The 22836-nt window shown below is 44.7% G+C and overlaps 1 protein-coding gene across 3 annotated transcripts in view; it reads left to right on the top strand.

Moving 5' to 3' along the window:
- AFMID (arylformamidase) overlaps window positions 1–18530 on the top strand; it is a 99914-nt gene extending 81384 nt beyond the window's left edge. For all 3 annotated transcript variants that reach the window (XM_068124974.2, XM_068124972.2, XM_068124973.2), the window contains exons 9-12: window positions 7353–7431; window positions 10561–10696; window positions 17128–17232; window positions 17332–18530. In XM_068124974.2, the coding sequence (XP_067981075.2) occupies window positions 7353–7431; window positions 10561–10696; window positions 17128–17232; window positions 17332–17373 (362 nt within the window). In that variant the 3' untranslated portion in view covers window positions 17374–18530. The remainder of the gene's footprint in view (window positions 1–7352; window positions 7432–10560; window positions 10697–17127; window positions 17233–17331) is intronic.
- Window positions 18531–22836: the final 4306 nt, after the last annotated feature.

Genomic DNA, 22836 nt, shown 5'->3' with positions numbered 1-22836 from the left:
CTGATTATACACTGCCTGGGTTTGTTGCGTGAGATTTCCAATCGCTTTATTTGGGTTGAGTGTTACTCACGATAAGGGACCCTGAAAAATCTAATCATATGTCGAATACAAATTATTCGTCAGGTTTAATCAAGCCATCAGCATGCATGGTACGCGCCTCCCTAAAGCCGTTCCTGTGGTAATAAAGTAATTTTGCGTTAAACATCATCCAATTTCCATCGGCTTTGCTACTCACGATGTGGTCTGCATGTGTCTTTTGTTACCTCTTCCACAACTGAATAAAATGTGCTTCGCTCATGATTTAAACTATACCACCACATGGGCTGTGGGTGTCAGATTTTATCAAAAATAGTGTTACGTAATTTTTGAATGGCCTCATTGGGGTTAAACGATCCGTGACCATGTGTCGAATCAGCTCGTTCTGATATAACCGTGGTGGAGGATGACTTGAATGAGAGGTGTCGAATTAATATTTAACCATATATCTATCTATCTATTCTCTCTCTCTCTCTCTCTCTCTCTCTCTCTCTCTCTCTCTCTCTCTCTCTCTCTCTCTCTCTCTCTCTCTCTCTCTCTCTCTCTCTCTCTCTCTCTCGGGTGTAGCGTCATGGCAGCTGTGAGCAACTGCTCGGTGTTTTGGTGAGTCCGTTGTGAGTTCCCCCCCCCCCCCCTCCCTCTCCTTTTCCATCCTGTGTGCTTCGGCATTGTGTTTTCATCCGTTCTGCACCCTTGTCTTCGAGAGAGAGAGGATTGAGAGCGAGCCCATTTTGGGTGCGGCCTACTGGCTTTGACGACGCTTTGTAAGCCATTTTTGTGCTTATAATGCACGTTTATTATTCACTTTAGTTCGATTATTTTGGTTTGATACCTTCTTGTCCGGTTCGGACAAGGAGGGGGGGGATTTCGCTGGTATGGCGAATACACGCTCTCGCTACGAGGCGTTCGAAAATTTAACGCGTAAGCATGCATTCGCATGTGTTCCGCCTGAAGGAGCTCCGGCTGAGGACATTATCCTGCCGTGGGATCCATCATAGGAGACGGTAATGTTCGTGCGGCATCACGAATGAACCAGAAATTTGTTGTCTTCGTGTCAGAAGAAAAACTCGTTCATGACGTCGTTAGTACCGGTCTAACCATAAAAGGGGGTCATTATATTACGGTATCCCCTATGGATACGCCAGCTACCAAGATAACAATATCCAACGTTCCACCGTTTATGCCAGGCGAGAAACTCCTATCCGTTCTGTCTCGTTATGGTAAAATTGTTTCCCGAATCTCAATGATTCCGCTCGGGTGTCGCAGCGATCGTGTTAAACACGTAATGAGCTTTAGGAGGCAGGTGTACATGATTCTCCCGGATCGCGGAGCCGATACAGGTTTAAATATATCCTTTAAAGTATCGTTGGATGATCGGGAATACCACATGTATGCTTCCTCAGCCTCCTTAACTTGCTTTAATTGTGGAGAATTCGGACACGTTAAAAGATTCTGTCCTAGGGCCTCTTGTCCGAAGTGTGGTGAACCGGGACATAACGAAAGGGTTTGTAAAAAGGCCAATCCCTCCACCGCGCCTTCTGACACCCCGACCATGCTCGCTGACACCCGGACCGTATCTCCTGTTACCCCTACCGTACCTTCCGTCACCCGGACCGTATCTCCTGTCACCCCTACCGTACCTTCCGTCACCCAGACCGTACCCTCTGACACCTCGACCACACCTTCGGACGCCCCGACCGTACCTTCTGACACCCCGACCGTACTCTTTAACCCCCCGACCGTACCCTCTGACACCCCGACCGTACCTTCTGACACCCCGACCGTACCTTCTGACACCCCGACCGTACCTTCTGACACCCCGACCGTACCTTCTGACACCCCGACCGTACCTTCTGACACCCCGACCGTACCTTCTGACACCCCGACTGAGTCGTCTGTCACACCGGTGCTTTCCGATTCCACTGTGATGACACCCACCGATGTGACTGACACAACTAGCATTGCCCCCTTTCCCGAACCCATGAACGAAGAATCCATAGTGTATTCTAAAAAGCGAAGAGCACCAGCGCCAAGCAATTTCGCTGGTGCTGCAAAGAAGGCGGTCATGGGCAGCACCATTTCCGGTGCACATGTGTCCGAGTGTCCCTCTGACATTCCCTCACTAACTGAGTACATGAATACCGTTGTCAATGACACCAGCGAGTCTCATTATGTAAATGAGCCGAAAAATAAAATTTGTACCTCTCACCTGGAAGTTTCCGAGTGCGAAACCTCCAGTGAAAGTATTACCACTTCCGAGCTGGGAAATGTTTTTCCGCTTGCCCTCCCTTTAAATACCGAGCAGACTAAGGATTCAATAAACGTTCCCACTGTACAAACGGGGCCGGTAAATCTGAGTTTGCTGGGATCTCAAACCCAAGCTCCGACCCCAGATACAAATATCCACCAAAGTGTTAACGAGTGCTCTCGGGAACACCTTGGGAAACTTGTGAAGGTGCCTCCAGACAAGACCGCGGGGGCAGCGGGTAATACCCCAGATCCTGACGACATGTTATCTGACGTGTCTGAGTCCGAAGATGACATTGAGACAACCGCGCTGTCACAAGCGATGACAGGTCACTCGCAGGTATCCCCTCAACTCATTCTTACCTTCCTTAACGAAACGTATCGTCACCGCAACATTGTCATTAAAGACTATTTCCCTGACTTGGCTGCATTCATTTGCACCGCAAAGTCAATAATCAAAGCGCGTGAGGATTTTGACCTGACGAAATCTCAATTCCACAGGTTAAGAAAGTTTGTTACCCGAGCAGGTACGGAGTGTTCCCAAGCACAGGGCGATTTCATTACCACGGAATGAAAAACATTTCCTTTGCGACATTAAACATGAATGGTGGGGGTGCAAGTCACCTCCGCCAGGCCCAAGTCAAAAACTTGTTTGACCGTAAAAAGGCAAATGTTCTTTTACTACAAGAGACCCACATCACACCTAACGTGGAACATGACTGGTGCCAAACTTTCAAAGGGCAATGCTATTTTAGCAATCTGTCAGCCTCATCTGCTGGGGTTGGGTTTTTTCTAAAGCCAGGTCTAGCTTTTGAGTCTTGTCATTTTCAGGAAGTCATAAAAGGCTGGCTTATTTCCCTTCAGCTTGCACATCAAAACTTCCGCTGTACCATTTTAAATGTGTACGCACCTAGTGAGAGCAGGGACCGAAAGGCCTTCTTCACCTCCATGGTAAACCACCTGAAATCAGTTGATCTCGACCAATGTGTGTGCATTGGTGGTGACTTTAATTGCACCTTTGACCCTTCGAAGGATAGAAACTCTGCAGAACCCCACCCCGAGTCCCATGGGGACCTATCCCGTTTCTTTAAGACGGCCGGTCTACTGGATGTTTGGCGATTGCATCACCCCAACATAGTCCAGTTTACCTGGTGTCGATGTGCCAATGGCCGGGTGTCTTCGGCAAGACTCGACCGCTGGTACATTAATGTACCCTTTAGGAACGTCGCGGCCTCTTCAGGTTGTTTTCCGTCATTGTTTTCAGACCACCATATGGTAACCTTAGATCTTTCTTTTCCTCGACCCACATGCAGAAATAGTTACTGGAAGTTTAACGTTAAACTTTTAGAAGATAGTTTATTTACAGACTCCTTTCGTGATTTCTGGGCTGAAATGAGTACTAAAAAATCTTCTTTCTCCTCAATTAGTCTCTGGTGGGATAACCTAAAGGCCCAAATTCGAGTATTTTGTCAACAATTTAATTCGCACTGTACCAATGTAAAACATATCACGATGGCTTGCTTGGAAGCAGACATCTTAAGGTTAGAGAGCAAGTTGGCCAATGAGAGCAACCCAGTGAACTATCGGTTGCTACTCGAGAAGAAGGCCCAATTAAGGGATTTGATCCATGAAAAAGCAGCGGGCACACTAGTTCGGCTAAGAATACAGAATATAAAGGTTTCAGATACCCCAACTAAGGCTTTCTTTCACCTAGAAACTGTAGAGAAACCAGCACGACTTATATCTTCGGTTTTGGACCCAGGGGGGAACATCCTAACGAATCCGAGTGATATAAGATTAAATGTAATCGATTTCTTTTCTGAACTTTTCAAGGCCAAAACAGTTTCTCACGAAATGATGAATGTTTTGACCTCTCATCTTCCTTCTGTGGCTGAGGCCCAACGTCTGGAACTGGATGCTCCAATTACCCTTCCAGAGCTAACCGGTGCACTTGCTGAGATGGAGTCGGGAAAAGCCCCGGGCATCGATGGCCTCCCGGCCGAATTTCTTTCGGCATTCTGGGACATTTTGGGCCCAGAGCTGCTCAATGTTGTGGATGCATCTCTTTTATGCAGAGAATTACCGCTCAGTTTTAGAAGAGCAGTACTCTGCCTGCTACCCAAGACTGGCGATCTCCGACACCTGTCAAACTGGCGTCCGATCTCTTTGTTGTGCACGGATTACAAACTGTTTTCCAAGGTCCTTGCGAACCGGTTGAAGACAGTTATTGGGGACCTGGTGTCACCTGATCAAAGTTGCGGCATCCCTGGCAGATCCATCTATGACAACATATTCCTAGTCAGAGATTTGTTAACTGGTAAATGTGTCAAAGAGGATTTTGGATTGGTGTTTCTTGACCTTGAAAAGGCCTTTGATAGCATTGATCATGAGTTGTTGTGTCATGTGTTACAAGCTTGTGGGCTTGGCACTAATTTTAGAGCCTACATAGCTTTGTTATATGCAAACATCTCCAGCTTGATCAAAGTTAACAACGAATTTTGCCCACCCATAAAGGTTCAGAGAGGGGTAAGGCAAGGTTGTCCACTTTCAGGTCTATTATTTGCCCTCGCCTTGGAGCCCCTCTTAATCGCCCTCAGAAAGGATATCCCTGGACTTGTCCTTTCTCCAGGACACCCACCTTTGACCCTGTCAGCTTATGCCGACGACCTTTGTGTCATTGTAAAAAGAAAATGCGACAGTGACGCCATGGCAAAGTGTTTGTCGGACTTCAACCTTGCCTCATCATTAAGGTGTAATTGGGGGAAAAGCAAGGCTCTGTGGATCCCCTTTCCAAAAAATGACTTACCTATGCCACCGTTATTACCACCACCTCCCCTTCCTGCAGAGCTAGTGTGGACAAACGATGGCATCAAGTATTTGGGCGTCTTCCTCGGTCCTCCTCAGTATGCCCAGAACAATTGGGACAGGATCATTGACCAGGTAGATGGGCGTTTGAGCCAGAGCTCTACCCCACCTTTCCTATAAGGGTTGCGCGCTAGTTGTCAACAACCTCGTCACTACCCTTTTGTGGCACCGGTTCATCTGCTTGCAACCACCGGAGGTTTTGCTCCAAGCTATCCAGAGGAAACTGGTGGATTTTTTTTGGGGAGGCTACCACTGGCTTCGACCCAGCGCCATATGTTGTCTCTCGGCCGAGGGTGGTCATGGCCTAGTCGATGTGAAATGCCGCTTGTTGGCCTACCGGCTCCGCTCCATCCAACGCTTGCTTTATGCAGAACACCTACCAGGAAAGCCCTTAGCCTGCTCCATTCTTCAACGAGCTGGGAGGCTCGGATACGGACAGGAACTTTTCCTGACCAACCTTCAACACGTCGATACATCTCTGCTCCCAGTCTTTTATCAGAGCCTCTTGAATGCCTGGCAGGGCGTTTCGATAAGTCGCCAAACAGACTCGTATGGCACTAACATGTATGCACACGAGCCTTTATTTTTCAACCCACTTTTCCCCGATATCCCGAGGAGTCGCGACGTCTGCCAGCATTTTATAGTGGCCAACATCCTGAAAGTGTGTCATCTCCGGCACGACTCTGGACAGGGATGGAAGCCTGCGAACGAGCTGGCGGACCTAACAGGTGTTCGGTCCAGGAGGCAAATCGGGAACATACTAAGAGCGGTGATCCGAAGGGGCCACCAGCTAGGCCTACATTGGACGCAGGACGCAGAGGTTGAGCCCACAGTCCCAAAATTAGGTGTCGCTTTTACCCCAAACGAGCTGCCCCCCATGAGTGCAGGGGGGGGTGAGCAGCAAGAGTGTCCATGCTATGAGCAGCAAGAGTATTTATAGGTCTTGTGTGAAACTTCTTCTTGGGGACCCACCTCTAGCTGGGGTTACCCGGTGGAAAGGACTCTTGCCCCCCTCTGAGCCTTTATGGGATACAATGTATGCTGGACTTATTTCTAAAAGAACAGGTGACCTTCAGTGGCGTTTGGCCCACTGGATTGTTCCTTCCAATGCTGTCATTCGTTTTTTTCCCCCCATTTCCGGCTGTTGCCCCTTTTGTCCGGTGAGGGAAGATTTGTTTCATGCTTTCATTAATTGTGAAAGACTTTCTCCTTTGTTTCATTGGTTAAATTTTATTTCCCATAGATTGCAGGTTACCTTTTCTTTGAAAGCTTACATCTTTGGCTTTCCTCCCAAAAAGGGAACCACATCTATTGTATTCGGGTTCCTAACCGCTACCGCTAAACTGGCCGTATACCTGTCGCGGAAGGCGAAGCTGGGCGGCAGACCCATGCAAGAATGCAGTATTATGGTGTTTTTTAGTTCGTTGGTGTCAGCAAGGCTCAAGCTTGAATTTGGCTGTGTCCAAACTGCAAACGACCTTGCAAATTTTGTTGCGACCTGGTGTGTTGGAGGGATTTGTGAGGTCCAAGATCACAAATTGTTAATTTCTGTATAAGACAGTGCGGGTGTTTCTTATACACTGTTCCATGCTTCTCCTTGCCGGCGTTTTTCTCCCCCTGGTCTTGACCTACTCTTTCTTTCTTAAGTCTCTCCTCAGGGTTGCAGATGCGATTGTAAATTTGTACATATAAAATTATGCCTAGTTTAGAAATTATGCCTAGATTTTCTCCTCGTGTTTTTTTTGGTATTTGCACCTTTTCTGTCGCTTGGTTTGCAGTGCACCGATTGTTTTTTCCTTCCAGGATTGCTATGATTTTACTGATTTTCCTGGATGAATTGCTTTTGGTGGTACTCTTGTTTTATACTTTTATAATAAAAAGAGTTTAAAAGTCAAAGTCTCTCTCTCTCTCTCTCTCTCTCTCTCTCTCTCTCTCTCTCTCTATCTCTATCTCTATCTCTATCTCTATCTCTATCTCTATCTCTATCTCTCTCTATCTCTTCTGCCTCTCTCTCTTAAAAAACGTCAGCACATTTTGTGCCATTGTACTGTGGTGGGAACTCTAAAATTAAATCCAAATAACAATTATTAAATTTGTATTCCTGCTTTTGTCACACTGAGCTTTATAAGCCAGGGAACACAGCCCTAATTAATAATCACACAAACTTTGCTGCTTTGATCACTCATTTTGTTTCCCCATGGCAGGAGCTATGTTGGTGAGTGGCCTGTATGACCTGAGGCCCTTGTTGAACACACGTGTGAATGACCCACTGAAGCTGAACATGTGAGGTCTTTTACGAACTTCTTATTTGGCGATTATCACGGTTTTTTTTCTACCTTAGCCACCGAAGGTGGACGGAAGTTATGTTTCACCCCTGTCTGTTTGTCTCTCTGTTTGTCTCTGTTTGTCTGTCTGTGAGCAGGATATATCAAAATGTTGTGGACGGATTCAGACGAAATTTGCTGGAGAGGTTGGGTGCATGACAAGGATGAAATTATTAGATTTGGTGAAGATCCGTGACCAGATCCTATATTTTTTAAAGTAATTATTAACCATTGAGAGATAGGGCCAAAAATTATATGTAGCAAGATATCTCAAAACGTTATGGACAGCTTAGGACAAAATTTGGTGGACAGGTTGGGTGTGTGACAAGCACTAATTAAGTCGATTTTGGTGAAGATCCGAATGCAATACTTTAACATGATGTTTCAAAAAGTTGTGGATGGATTATGACAAAACTGTGGATGAGTTGGTTTGGTGACAAGAACAAGCCGATTTGATTTTGGTTCAGGTCCGAATCCAGATCCGGCCTATCAGTGGGATGCAAAACTGAAACTGTTCAGCCTGGTGGAGGTATGCCCTCTACCGAGTGTCACTCTAGTTTTGTGTATGTGATCGAGGCTCGTGGAAGAGCTACAGTAGAATGGAGGAGAACAAAATTGAAAAGGGAAAACACCAAGAGCAGAGTAGGAGTGAAATGGGAAATCGGTTCCAGATGTGGAGTGTCGATCCTGTGTTGGAAGATGTCGTGTGGGAAGAAGCCTTCTTAAATTATGGGAGGTATTGGTCATTTAATATGTTTTTTGATGGCCATTTAAACTGGAATGCAGATCTTTGGCTGAATGAGGGTGCATTTTATTTTATTTTACATTTTTATTTTTATACAAGATCAGGGCTCATGGAAGAGCTAGGCGACAGTGTAAAAATTTTGAAAAAAAACGAGATAGACACAACAAGAAAGTGAATGAATGAACAGGTAAGATATTAGAGGGAGGGAGAGAGAGAAAATAGAGAAAAAGAGCGAGAAAGAGAGAAAAATGGAGAAAAAAATGAAACACAGTAACATGCAAGTGAGAGGGTTGTGTTAGGTAGGATTAATGGGGGTAATAAATATTGGGTAGGGATGGAGGATGAAATGTGGTGGCGGTAGTGCACTGCCTGGCTGAAGGCCAGGAGGGAAGAGTGGAAAGAACAACCATAGACCAGTGAGGTGAGAAACAAAGGAGTTGATGTACAGTCACGTGAAAAAGTAAGTACATCCCATGTAAAGTTTTGACTTTTTCAACATATTTAAACATACAGCTATTTGATCTTCATTTCTACAATATTGATAGATAAAGGTGATATAATATAACAAATATCATGAAACATTTACATTTTGTCATCCATTGTATAATTTAAATAAACATAAATGCAAATTTCGCATGTGGAAAAAGTAAGTACACCCTTGGCTCTAAGGGTGTACTAAGCATGGTGTTCCCTTTGGCAGAAACAACCTCAAGTAGGCGTGTCTTATAACTGTCTACCAGTCTATGACATCGACTGGGAGAAATTTTTGCCCACTCCTCCATGCAGAATTCTTTCAGCTGTGCGATGTTTGAGGGGTTTCTTGCATGCACAGCTCGTTTCAAATCCCCCCACAACATCTCGATGGGATTTAGATCCGGGCTTTGACTTGCCATTCCAGAACCCTCCATTTCTTTCTTTTCAGCCATTCCTTGGTGGATTCACTGGTATGTTTAGGGTCATTGTCATGATGCAAGGTTCACCTTCGGTTGAGCTTCAACTTCCCGACAGCTGGCCTCACATTATCCTCAAGCACCCTCTGGTACAATGAAGAATTCATAGTGGATTCCAGGATGGTGAGCTGCCCAGGCCCTGATGCAGCAAAGCTGCCCCCAAACCATAATATTTCCAACACCATGCTTTACAGTTGGTATCAGGTTCTTGTGGTCAAATGCTGTCTTTGGTTTTCGCCAAACATGTCTTCTGGTACTGTGGCCAAATCGCTCTACCTTTGACTCATCTGTCCAGAGCACATTGTTCCAGAAGTGCTGGTCTTTGCCTAGGTGTTCATTGGCAAACTTTAGTCTTGTCCTGATGTTCTTTCTGGACAGCAAAGGTTTCCTCCTGGCACACCTCCCATGTAGATCAAATTTGTGCAGCCTCTTTCTAATGGTAGACTCGTACACTTTGACATCAACAGTGGCAAGAGCTACCTGTAGGTCCCTTGATGACATTCTGGGGTTCTTAGAGATTTCTTTCAGCATCTTGCGGTCTGCTCTCGGGCTGAACTTGCTGGGGTGGCCTGGCCTGAACAAGTTGGCAGTTATTTGGAATCTTCTCCACTTGTAGATGATCTTCCGGACAGTCGAATGATTGATTTCAAATTGTTTTGAGATCTTTTTAAATCCCTTCCCATACTCGTAGGCATCTATAACCTTCTTTCTGAAGGCCTCAGAGAGCTCTTTTGATCTCGGCATGGTGACGCCGCACACTTCAACAACAAAGAGCAAACCAAACTAAATGTCTGAGGTTTAAATAAGACAGGTTCCTCCAAGATCCTCTCCAACGATGTTCTAATCATTTGCACCTGAACTGGTGCACCTGATTCTAATTTTAGAAGTAGTGATAAATGTAGGGGTGTACTTACTTTTTCCACATACGAAATTTGCATTTATGTTTATTTAAATTATACAATGGACTACAAAATGTAAATGTTTCATGATATTTGTTATATTATATCACCTTTATCTGTCAATATTGTTGAAATGAAGATCAAATAGCTGTATGTTGAAATATGTTGAAAAAGTCAAAACTTTACATGGGGTGTACTTACTTTTTCACGTGACTGTATAACAGTCTGGATTTTGGAAGTTTAACCAGAAACGGTGTACTGGGCTGGGAGAACATATGCATCTTGGAGTTGATTTGATGGGGAGGGTCTGAGAACTGAGGACACAAGAGCGGAGCAGAGAGAGGTGCTAAGAAAACAGAGAGATCACCAATCTGCCAGCGATGTGAGAGCAACTGGCCTTGTGTTTTGGCCTTGTCACAGGAGATTCCAATAAGGTGGATGATAATTATCTGTCAGTTTAAAAGTTGTTTTCTCATATTGCGGCCTGTTTTTAGGGAAGCAGCAGTGAGGAACAGCCCAGAGTTGTTCCCGGATGCGATATGGGACGGCCAACTCGGCCGCCGCCTTGTGATTGCTGTGGGACAGCACGATCCACCAGAGTTTAGGCGCCAGTCTCTCGAATTCCATCAGGTATGTGTTAGGCCCATCACACATGAGCCAACACAATGCAACAACATTGTCGGTGATAGCTTATAGCCTGTGACAGTTTTTGATAATTGTGTTATGTGCCGTGGTTGACGAGCCTCATGAACTAGTTTTTCGGATGCGTTGCGAACAACTTGTACGTACATTAACGACAATATGTTCAACTTTTACGATACGTTATTTGTGACAATCGTGCATGATGGTGTAGTGTGCGGCAGTGTAGTGTAGCTGAGTGACAAAGCAGCAGTGTTCAGGGCTCTCACCTTTCTCATCCCCTTCCTGCATTTCTTATTCATTGCCATTTTGTTTTATTAAGATAGTGTGATCGACAATTGCTTAGTGTGAGTCAAGTGTGCTGCAGTCTCGATAAAACAAGATTCTTCGCTGACAATAATATCGTTGCGTTGCGTCGGCGAACATCCGCATGTGCGCAGTGGCCGTTATACTGCAGTCCATTATCAAAATATGGTTTTAGATGATGATTATGATGATGACTATGAAATAAATTACTGGACGATAGCGTTACAGTGTCTAATGCCTGCCAATGTCCTTGTAATTCACATTAAAAGTACACTGACGTCTCTTAATGTATTTGTCCCACATGTGATTATATAGCCTGGCCTGGTGTTGGCTTAACGGTTGAGGTGCCGGCTTGGGATCCTCGGATCCTGGGTTAGAATCCCGGTCGATCGCTGAATTAACGCCAGGGGGGTTGACTCAGCCTGTCATCCTTCCGAGGTCGGCAAATTGAGTAACAGTTCACTGGTAATTCCCTGTGTGTCGCAAGAGGCGACTAACACTAACAGGGTTGGTGGCAGGAAGGGCATCCAGCCAAAAAACATCGCTTCAAAAAGGGGACCAAGGTGCCCAAAAAAGGCCAACCCCCGCTCTTTTGGGGGAAATGGCCTCTAAAGGTGGTTCCACATGTGATTATATGGACAAACTCCTCAATGATCCTTGGATCAATGTAAAAAAGAGAAAATGGCATAATATTTTGTCCAAGTACTACTAAACGGAGGGTTTTTGAAAGTGTCAACAAGACGATTTGTGTTCTACAGTGTTCAAGTATATAATTCATTTGAAATAAAATATAGGTTTTAAATGCTGTAGAAAAAAAACAAAACTAAACCATTTTTTCAGAACTTTACCACCTTTGATGGCACCGTCACATCACCTTATTTCACATGTTAGATTAGTTATTCATGCCTGTTGTTTGTGTCCTTTATGGCATCCCTAAGAACATTAAGTTTCCTGTTTGGTATGACTTTCAATTTCATTTGACTGCCAGACAAAATATAAAAAAGACACACAGACTGAAACAATTACCTTCCTCCTCTGTGTGCACGTGCGCTCGGGACAAGATTCCACAAAATTAGCCAAAGTCAAAGCCAAAGTACTGCTAAGCGAGTATCGAATATCAATTCGTGTTCTACAGTGTTCAAAATGTAGAATTAAATTAAAATCAAGCAGTTCCTCCATCATAGACCGACGTCTGCAGACAGAACAGACAGACAGTGAATAAAATGCCAAAGCCCACTTTGAGCTTCATGCACGTGGTAATAATCCCTGATAGGTGGTATGGATCGTTAAAAATATTTCTCAACTAGCAGAGGTACCTGGCGTTGCCGGGTGGGGAGAGGAGGGGGGGGGGGGGAGTGGAGGGGAACTGGGGGGAGGGGAGGAGGGGGGGGGAGAGGGGAGGGGATGGGGGGGGGGGGGGAAGGGTAGCAGTCAGAAGTGGGAGCTCTTTTACAGAGAATTTATATCTTAAATGTATTATTATTATTATTACTAGAGCGTGCCCGTACGTGGGTGCAAAAAAACATGCGTGCAAACAACAACAACAAAAAAAAACTTTGAAACCACGTGGCAGTAACGACCACAGAACCCCCCCCTCTATTTACATGAAATGGTTTGGTCCATTCGCAACGACCACAGAACCCCCCCCCCCCCCCCCCCCCCTCTATTTACATGAAATGGTTTGGTTCATTCGCAAAGCCAAAGCGAACGGCGAACGGCTAAATCGCCATAGCTCGGTAACTACTTCTCCGATTAATATGAAACCTTGAAAAGGCACATCCTCAGGTCCCCAGCAATATACCTGGCAAGTTTCAAGTATATCGGACCGGTAGTTGTCGAGAAACAGCGGTCACAGACAAACACACAGACAAACACACAGACACACAGACATTCACACAGAGATTGCTGGAATTATAGATAGATTAAAAGGGAGGGGAGGAGGAGGGTGAGGGGAGGGGGGAGGAAGAAAGGAGGGGGGAAGGGTGGGGAGATGGGGAAGGGGAGCAGTCAGAAGTGGGAGCTCTTTTACAGAGAATTTATATCTTAAAGGGGAAGGGAGGGGGGGAGGGGAGGGGACGGGGGGAGGGGGAGGGGGGAGGTGGAGGCAGAGGGGAGGGGATTTGGGGAAGGGGAGAAGGAGGGGGAAGGGTGGGGAGAGGGGAGGGGATTTGGGGAAGGGGAGAAGGAGGGGGGAAGGGTGGGGAGAGGGGGGGGGAAGGGGAGGGGGAGGCAGGAGAGGAAGGGGAGTGGCTCACGTTTGAGTGAATGTGGCTCACGTTTCTGAGTTAAATGTGATGCCGATCTAGAAGAAGAAGCCATACTACCAAATTCGTACACTTCCGGAATAGTTTGATTTATTTGTATTCAAATGTCTGGTAATTGTTTTGTATTTATTTATGCAAATGTGTACTTGTATATAACTGTCATTCATTTAAAAAGGCTTCGGCACTATCGAGCGTTTTTTTGTTTTTTTGTTTTTTTTAAACTCCAAAAAAAAACGAACTTTTTTTTGTCAATTTTCTTTGCCTAAAACACTCCCAGGCACTAACTGATGAACCTCTGAAAGTTTGATGAAGATCCGTTCAGCCATCTCTGAATAAAACGCGGACACACACACAGACAACTCGCGTTTATATATACACAAAGAATTAAGTTAAGCACCCCCCCCGTTTTTTTACAACCTCACACATTACAAGTTTGTTGTCGTCAAAACAGTGTAATATACCCATGATATTGCTATATTTTCTGGAGAAGTGATATTATGGTCACATAAAAACATAACAATCATGCCGTTTTCAATATTTTATTCTGAATAATTTAAGGTGAAATTTTTTGGGAATTTTAGGCATATTTTCACCTCAATTTAAGTATGGAGCTATAGGTCCATCACGGACAGTGTGGATGACGTTTATGTTTTCTAACGTACAGTCATTGTTCTGAGAGGACCTCTAGCGATCTTTGCGTCAATAACGTGTGTAGGACCCACGTGATCGGATCACTGACCCAACCAATCACTTTTTTTCACTTTGATCACTCAATTTCATCAATGGATAATTGCTAATGTCATACCAATCATTATTTGATCTCACATACCTTAGAATATATGCCAATGTATACATATACACAAAGAATATATATTAGGGGGTGCTTACCTTAATTCGTTGTGTAGGGGTGCTTAACTTAATTCTTTGTGTATATATACAGACTTGGCATTTAATATGGAATATTTTTTGTTTCTTGACTTGGGTTTACTTTCTGAACTCAGTATATCAATCTGGTGAGTTTCTTTTACCCTTCGGTGATGTCTTTGTTGAAAGAACCATGTCACTGATTGTCTTTCGCAGCAAGAAGTCAATAACAGGATTATATCACAGGTGGCGTGACAAAATGTAAGGACAGTTACATTTGACGATTGGCTTCACAATCGGGTATATAAGGGTTGTTGCGTTCTGTATTAGTGGAAAACAACTGCTGCACATCTACAAAAGTTATTGCCGCTTCCTCTGGAGATGGTCCGTCAACTTGACAATGCTGTTTGTCATGGAGTGGTGGCTTTACGAAATTCTGGCATGAAACAGCGTGCTATTGCTCGGCAGTATGGCATCACTCAAGGTCAGGTGTCAAAGATCCTGAAACGAAATGCTCACAGGGGTGTCCCTACTCCAATACCGAGGCCAGGACGTCCACGCAGAACCACAAGGAGAGATGATCGCCAGCTGCACCGGTTAGTCTGCAATGGCCGTATCAAGTCAGCTAATCGGCTTAGGGCTGAGTGGCAGCAACTGACAAATGTGCCTGTATCCAGAAGGCTAGTCAACCAACGACTGGTTCAAGCAGGCTCTCGTGCCATGCGTCCCCTGATAAAGCCACGCCTGACCAGACAACAAAGCCAGCGCCGATTGCAGTGGGCCAGAGAGCACCGTCAATGGCAGCCAGGACACTGGAATCACGTGACCTTCAGTGATGAGTCTAGATTTCTGGTCTATCGTCAAGATGGCCGCGTCCGAGTGCGCAGACAAGTGCATGAAGCCCACAACGAAGATTGTATAGTGCCAAGAGTCCAAGCTGGAGGTGGTGGGGTGACCGTTTGGGCTGCTTTTCATGCAGGGGGCAAAACTGACCTGGTTGTTCTGAATGTAAACCTGAACCAGTTCAAGTACAGGGTCATTCTGGAAGAAACATTGCTTCCATTTGCTCGTGCAGCCTTTCGAGGAAACTTTGTCTCCAAGATGACAATGCACGGCCTCATCGTGCTCGCATGATCCAACACTTTCTTGCTGACCGTGGTGTAGAGCATATGGAGTGGCCTGCCATGTCCCCGGATATGAATCTGGTAGAGAACTTGTGGGCAGAATTAACGCGTCAAATCGACAACTTGGACCAGCAGCCCACCTCTGTGCGTGAATTGCAGCAGACTATTGTCACTGCATGGCAAGCGATTCCTCTCCAAACCTTGGCAAATCTCGTGAACAGCATGCCTCGATGTGTACGTGCTCTCCGGAATGCTCGTGGGGGTTACACGAAGTACTGAACTGTAATTTTACTGTCCGTAATCCCAGTCATAATTTAACTTTTGTTTTTGTTAAAAAAAAATTTGGCTAATGTGCAAAATAAAGAGATACTTCTGGAAAACGTACAGAAGTTTAACACAGTACTGTCCGTGAATTGAGTTCGATATCAGTTTACATCACTTTCAAGGATCAATTTATTTGTTTCGAAATGTCAAATGTGGTCTTTGTTTCTTTTAAAGGTCACATTAACAAAATCTAGAATAATTTCAACATAATTCCAATGAACATTTGGTTCTAAGTCATCTTGAAAAGTAAGTTCACCCCCACAAAAAAATATTCCATATTAAATGCCAAGTCTGTATAAATCGGGATTTAAATTTAATTCAAAAATTGATCCAGACGTCTATTCTCTTTTAAACATTCAAACCGACAGAGACAGTTATGTATCACAGCATCTGCAGAATTTTCACCCTTTTACTCAACTCCGGTTCGCTGTTATTTGGTGGAGCAATAAGTCAACTGAGCTTTGTAGATATTTAGATACCATTTGTTACGTGCTCCTCCCCAAACCCCGGTCACGGTGTACCTCCGAGCCCTGAGAGGGGTCACGGCAGAAAGATGTGTTATTCTGTGTGTCAAAGATCAATGGTGAAACCACACCAATTGTTACCAACAAACAAGTATTGTATTAAGGTCACACAAGAATAACAGTACAATAATAATATTAATCAATTGTAGCACCAATCTATCATTCCTATGATGGTACCATCAGTTTCGTACAATATAACTCACTGTGCTCCAAGTGAGCGAAAATAACATTCCCAATGTCTCTGTCCCAGCTTCAAACCAAAGTCGATCCACGCTCCAGTGATCGTCAGAACGATGTTGTATCGAGACCAGAATCCCGCTCGGTTGACAGTCACACTGCCAAAGATAGGCAAAAGTGTACTCAAGAGGCGACTGGGAAATCACACTGTCGTTGAACGTATGGACGTTCAACGGCTCCCAATCGGCGAACCGCAAATTCACACTCAAAATCCACGTTACACACACACCAGGTTAACGTCTGGATGCGGTGTAATGGTTGAAGCGAGGTGAAAAACCTGGAGCGATGCGAAAACAGGCGCGAGCAAAATGGCCAACGGTCCGTTCTCGAGACGTAATGGCACTCCAATGATTCTCTTCGGAATCAACCGCAAAACCTGTCACGCAGGTTTATCTGTCACAGCGATAACAACTCTGTTGCAGGAATCCCTTTCCCAGGAAACCCAAAACTCACTCGTGACCCTCGTTCACCAGCGTTGGCTCAAAACCTCAACGCCGCTCGGCTTCTTCTCCGACCTCACTTGCTCTGCCTCCTTTTTCCTCCTCTTCTTCTTCGTCCGGTTCCTTTTTAAAACACTAACTTTTTTAAACCTTTTGAAAACAGCTATCTCCAATTCACTTAAACGATAACAATAATAGTACATGCAACCAAAAATGTTTACAGTGGATGAGAACCACAACAACGGAAGTGACAAATCCGTAACACATTCCTCCACCATGTCCCTATGTCCAGTGTACAACCTTTTAAATAACTTGATGTTGCTTTTTATTTCCGTGCAGCGTCTGGTGAAGTGCGGCCTCCCAGCCGTGTTGATTGATGTCACAAACGTCGACCATTTTGATGTCATGGATCGGTTAAACCTTCCAGACTACGAACTAACACAGGTACTTATCATTACCTGTGGTCTCAATTATTTACCTGTGGTCTTAGTTATTCATAACATGGACTTGGTTTTCTCTTCTAATCCATCCATACCCGTTCAGGCCCTCAAGAAGCTCATTTACGATGAAGAGTTTGTTTGGTAAACACAGCTCAGGTCTCCAGTGTTATCACCGTTTCTCGTTTGGGGTTTGGTTGTAGGTCATTCCGAACCCATCCAGCACGGTAATGACATGCTGTTTCATTTTGTGAGTTTAGAGTTTGCAATTGAATAAATGTTACCGCATTAAACATTACCGCATTTGATTAAATATACGAGTGCCTTTTGTGCATTTAATGGCTATTTGAGAGCTTATCCTCGAGATCTCTTGAACTTTGATGCCCAGTCTCTTAACCTCGTAATGAAAGTTAATGACTGCATTAAGTTCATTTTAAATGTCTAGCTGTGGTCATAGTCAAAGATCCTATAATTACCTCCGCCAGCAAAGGTAGATAGAGGTTAGGTTATGTTTTCACCCTTGTCTGTTCATTTGTCTGTCTGTTTGTTTATCTGTTTGTGAACAGGATATCTCAAAAAATTGTGGATGGATTTGGCCGAAATTTGGTAGAGATGTTGGATGTGAAGAGGACGAAATGACTCGGTCTTGGTGAAGATCTGGATCCGGTTCTGATAATTATTTAAGTGATTCTAAAACTCTAATTAATTAAGTCATTGAGAGCTGGGGTAAAAAAAAAAAAAAAGGTTAGAGTACGACATCTCAAAAACTTGTGGATGGATTCGGCCACTACTTGGTGGATAGGTTGCGTGTGTGATGAGGAAGAATTGCTTCACTTTTGGTGAAGATTCGAATCCGGATCCGGATCAGAGAATTTTTAAGTGGTTCTTCACCATTGAGTGAAATGTAGCGTATGTAGCAAACATAAACGATATGTAGCAAGATATCTCAAAAAGTTGTGGACAAGTTATGACAAAACCACGTGGATGAGTTGGTTAAGCGACAAGAACAAGCCGATTAGATTTTGGTTAAGGTCCGAATCCAGAACTGATCTGTCAGTAGGATATAAAACGTAAAGTGGTATGATCTCAACCTGGCGAAGGTATGCTCTCAACCGAGTGCCGTTCTACATCTAAATGGTTTCTCAATGAAAACCCTAAATTTTTCCAAGTGACAGATGAAGTGCCAGTATGGAGAAGGCTCAATGTTAAAAATGCAATTAATATTCCTTTTGAGAAGACAAATTTTTGAAAAGTCTGTCCTTTTGAGAAGTAATGTACACACTCATAATAAATGTCAAAAAAGAATTTATTTCTGCTTCTTTCTTAATGAGGCCATGTGTATGCCAACTGCCAAGCAGAGATACAAAATCTACTCTGCGCTATGTAAAAGTGGGAGTGAGCAAGGGACTGCACAAATCAGATAAGTCACAGTACCGACGTCTAGACAAGAGAGATGAGAAACGAGGGTGGGAGAAAGGGAGGTCAAAAATAAGTCGTTTTGTGGATGTAATATGAAGATGGCCCCTTAACGACTCCATTGATAAGTTGCTTCCCTTCATTTCCAAAGACCATATGAAGGCGTTTGACCTGCATGACATGTTCCCAGTTGTAAAAAATAAAACAAAAAGTAGGTGTATACTGTATATACAAGGCAATTCCAACATAAATGTAGTACAGAATTAAACTACAATAATACACTTTGCAAAAACAAATTATTCAAATAATGGATCTGACATTACTTTGACTTGCATTCAAAGTCATACCAGATGTTATAATTATTTACACCTCATCCATGACCTTGTCATATTCCAGTCGCCCTCATTGAACTTCGTCAACCAATCCTCGGGTTCTTAATGTCAATGCAGAAGCCTCATCCAGAAGGGCTCTCAGCACAACACTGTGACCTTCCGGTGCTCTCAGCAAAATGGATGTGATCTATGGGCAAAATTGATGTGATCTATGGGCAAAATTGATGTGATCTATGGGCAAAATGGATATGATCTATGGGCAAAATTGATGTGATCTATGGGCAAAATGGATGTGATCTAAGGGCAAAATGGATTTGATCTATGGGCAAAATGGATGTGATCTAAGGGCAAAATTGATGTGATCTATCGATCTCGTTCACCAACACCGATGTGCCAAGGAAAAGAAAATGCGGCCGTGCCTTCAAACCGAAGGGCCGAGACGGACGGGGGGATAGGGCTCCTGGTTCCGTCAGCTCACAAGAATGCGTCACCAAAAATATCAGCTCTATCAAAGCAAGCTTACGGCACTGAATGCAACAAGGACACCAGCATTGCGGTTTTGCTTTGGGTGCTGGTTTCTCTGGGGAAGCTTGTGTCATCTGAAAGAGCAGAGATAAGTCGCCATTTTGTGTCCCTCGCCCCGTCTGTGCTTGTGACTTCACGCCTTAGTTTTTATCGGATTATTTTTACTTTATTGTATATAGTTATTATTGATTTCATTCTCCGTTTACTTGTTCGGGATTAAACCCGTTTGGTTTTATTCAAAGCTTTATCCCGGTGTGTACCCTGGTTACAATAGGTACACCGTATCCCTGCGTGTCGTAAGAGGCGACTAAGAGGGTTGGCGTCAGGAAGGGCATCCGGCTATAAAAACATTGCCTCAAAAAGCGAACCATGACAATTACAAGTACATATGGGCAGGGTACAGCCCGAAGTGGAGATCGGTTTCTGAGGTTTGGGACATGGAATGTAGGGACAATGACAGGGAGATCAGGAGAAGTGGTGGAAGTATTGGTCAGAAGAAGAGTGGACATATGTTGTGTGCAGGAGATGAGATGGAAGGGAAGTGGTGTGAGAATGGTGAAGGGTAGGCAGGGACAGAAATACAAGTTTGTGTGGCAAGGGTGCCCGGAGGGTGTGAATGGTGTTGGTGTCCTGTTTTCTGAGGAGTTTGTAGACAGTGTGGTGAGTGTGACTAGAATGAGTGAAAGGTTGATGATGGTGAAAATGATGATTGGAAAGCTCTTGGTGAACGTCATCTCCGGATATGCTCCGCAGGTTGGTCGGAGCGATGAAGAGAAGGACAAGTCCTGGTGTGCGATAGAGAAGCTGATGGAAAACGTGAAAGATGAGGAAGTTGTTGTGGTAGGAGGAGACCTAAATGGACATGTGGGAAGGAGTATGGACGGTTTTGAGGGAGTTCATGGGGGTTACGGATATGGTGTGAGAAATGGAGAAGGTGAAAGGATTTTGGAGTTTGCTGATGGAGCTGATTTGTTGATTTGTAATACTCAGTTCCAGAAAGGGGATAATAAGCTTGTTACGTACACATCAGGTGGGTCGACGACAACTGTTGACTACTTGATGTTGCGTAGGCGAGATAGGGGGCACCTCCGGGACACAAAGGTGATCCCGGGAGAGGAGGCTGTTTCACAGCACCACTTGGTTGTCTGCGACATAAGGGTGAAAGGTGCGAGGAGAGCTCGGCGGGTGAAGTACCAACCGAGAATGAAGGTGTGGAGGTTGAAAGAGGTGACAGTAAGGGAGGCATTAAAAGAGAGGCTGAGTAGGGTAGAGGCAGTGGTGTAGTCTACGTGATACGTAGGTATACGCCGTATACCCACTAGGGAAGGTTCAGGATTTCCGTATACCCACTTAAAAATGCGCGAGGATACGTAACAACATAGTTTCGTGACAGAACTTTCACACTTTCATTCATAAAATGCGCTATATAAATAACTTTCATTCATAAAATGCACTATATGAATAAAATTTGATTTGATTTGATAAAATTCACCCCGTCTGTGTTAAGAAGCACTGACTAATGGCATTGGGGCTTCCGTGACCCTTGACCCGGATCTGACGTCACCTACCAAGGAACAACCACACAGTTGCTTAGCGGTCATTCTCGGCGCGAAAATAATGTGAATCAATAAAGGAGAAAACAAACGTGTTTGGAAAGCTTTGTAGACTACCAGGCTACCCACCCTCCCCTTCCTACCCCACCCCAAGCACACTGCCAGCAAACCAGGTGGAACAGGAGCTGGGCTGTCTGTTAGTGTTCCATCCTTTTTCCAGGGCTTGTGGACGAACACAGTGAAACCAGTATGGATACTTTGATGATGTTAAGTGCCTTTTCAACCTTTATTTGTTAACACATTCACATAACATCTAAGCTAAATAGCTCTTAACTGGCTGAGTCTTGTTGCTAAAAAATTGAAAATAAATTGATGTTGATAACACATAACCAGTCTTTCAGAATGCTCTCAATGACGTGTAGATGCATACTGTATGCATTAGTGAGTGTGGTGGTGCTTATGGGGTGTCGCTTCAGGACGGGTGTCGCTCCGGGGCGCGTCGCTCTGGGACGGGTGACTGAGGCTGGAAGGGAAAAATCACAGTATACCCACTACAAAAAACTAGACTACACCACTGGGTAGAGGATGATGTGGTTGAGCTTGAACGTGGTTGGATGTCAATGAAAGATAAGTCTGTTGGGAGCCGTTGGTGAGGTATGTGGATTGACAAAAGGACCACCGAGGCACTCGGAAACATGGTGGTGGGGTGATGAAGTTGGAAAGAGGATTGATGAGAAGAGGAAGAAGTTCAAGGAGTGGCAGAAGGCGAAGGGTACGGGAGCAGAAAAAGCAGAGCATGAAAGTTATAAGGCAGCCAAGAAGGCTGCAAAGAAAGAGGTAGCAAAGGTGCAGGAGGCATGTAGGAAAATGTTCGGAGAACGCTTGGATTCGGAAGAGGGTCAGAGAGCGGTATTCAGGATTGCAAAGGAGATAGCGAAAGAGAGGTGTGATGTGATGGGGGTGAGTTGCTTGAAGGATGAAGTGGGACAAATCGTCGTGGACCCAGATGGAATTAAAGGAAGATGGAAAAGATATATGGAAATGTTGTTGAATACAGAGAATGAATGGGATGGCAACATAGAGAGTAACCCAGTTTTAGGACCGGCAGAGAAGATAACTGAGAAGGAAGTTGAGGAAGCGATAAAAGCAAAGAAGAGTAGAAAAGCGGGAGGGCTGACGGGAGTTGTGGGAGATATTGTTACGGATTCGTCACTTCCGCTGTTGTGGTTTTCACCCACTTGACATATGTCTTATATCTTGTACTTTTATTATTCTCAAAAGGTTTATTATTCAGGAACAGCTATCTAAAGTAAAAAAGGTTAACTTAAAATGATACAGGAAACCGAACCGGAAGACGAGGAGGTGAAGAGGAAGAGGCGGCGAGAGAAAAGTTGGAGAAGACGTGTGACGTCAAGGCTCCATAGTGAGGCTGGTCTACCGAAAGTCGCGAGAGAATTTTGAGTTCCTTGAAGGGACATCCGGCGATAGGGATTATCACTGGTGTGGAAAATCTGCGTAGTCAGATTTGGGCGCTGAGATTTCGACGAATCCTCGCCTAGTCGCCTCGGCTCAAGTAAGAGCCGTCGGCCATTTTGAACCCCACGCTTCGTACACCTACAAAGGTTTTGCCTCGCTTCATCTTCACCCCCAACATCCTACCGTTTCTCGGGGATGTGTGTGTGCGACCGCTTCGTCTCCAATTACATTGCGGTTCGCTGAGTGAGCGGTGAAGGTGCCCCTCTGAAGGGCGCCGTTGTACAGTTTCGATGGGGCGATCACCATTGT

The sequence above is a fragment of the Myxine glutinosa genome, chromosome 8, assembly GCF_964187855.1.
Source record: "Myxine glutinosa chromosome 8, kmMyxGlut1.1, whole genome shotgun sequence".
NCBI classification, from domain to species: domain Eukaryota; kingdom Metazoa; phylum Chordata; class Myxini; order Myxiniformes; family Myxinidae; genus Myxine; species Myxine glutinosa.
Note: the sequence above shows the minus strand (reverse complement) of the source record. Positions and strands in the feature narration are given on the sequence as shown.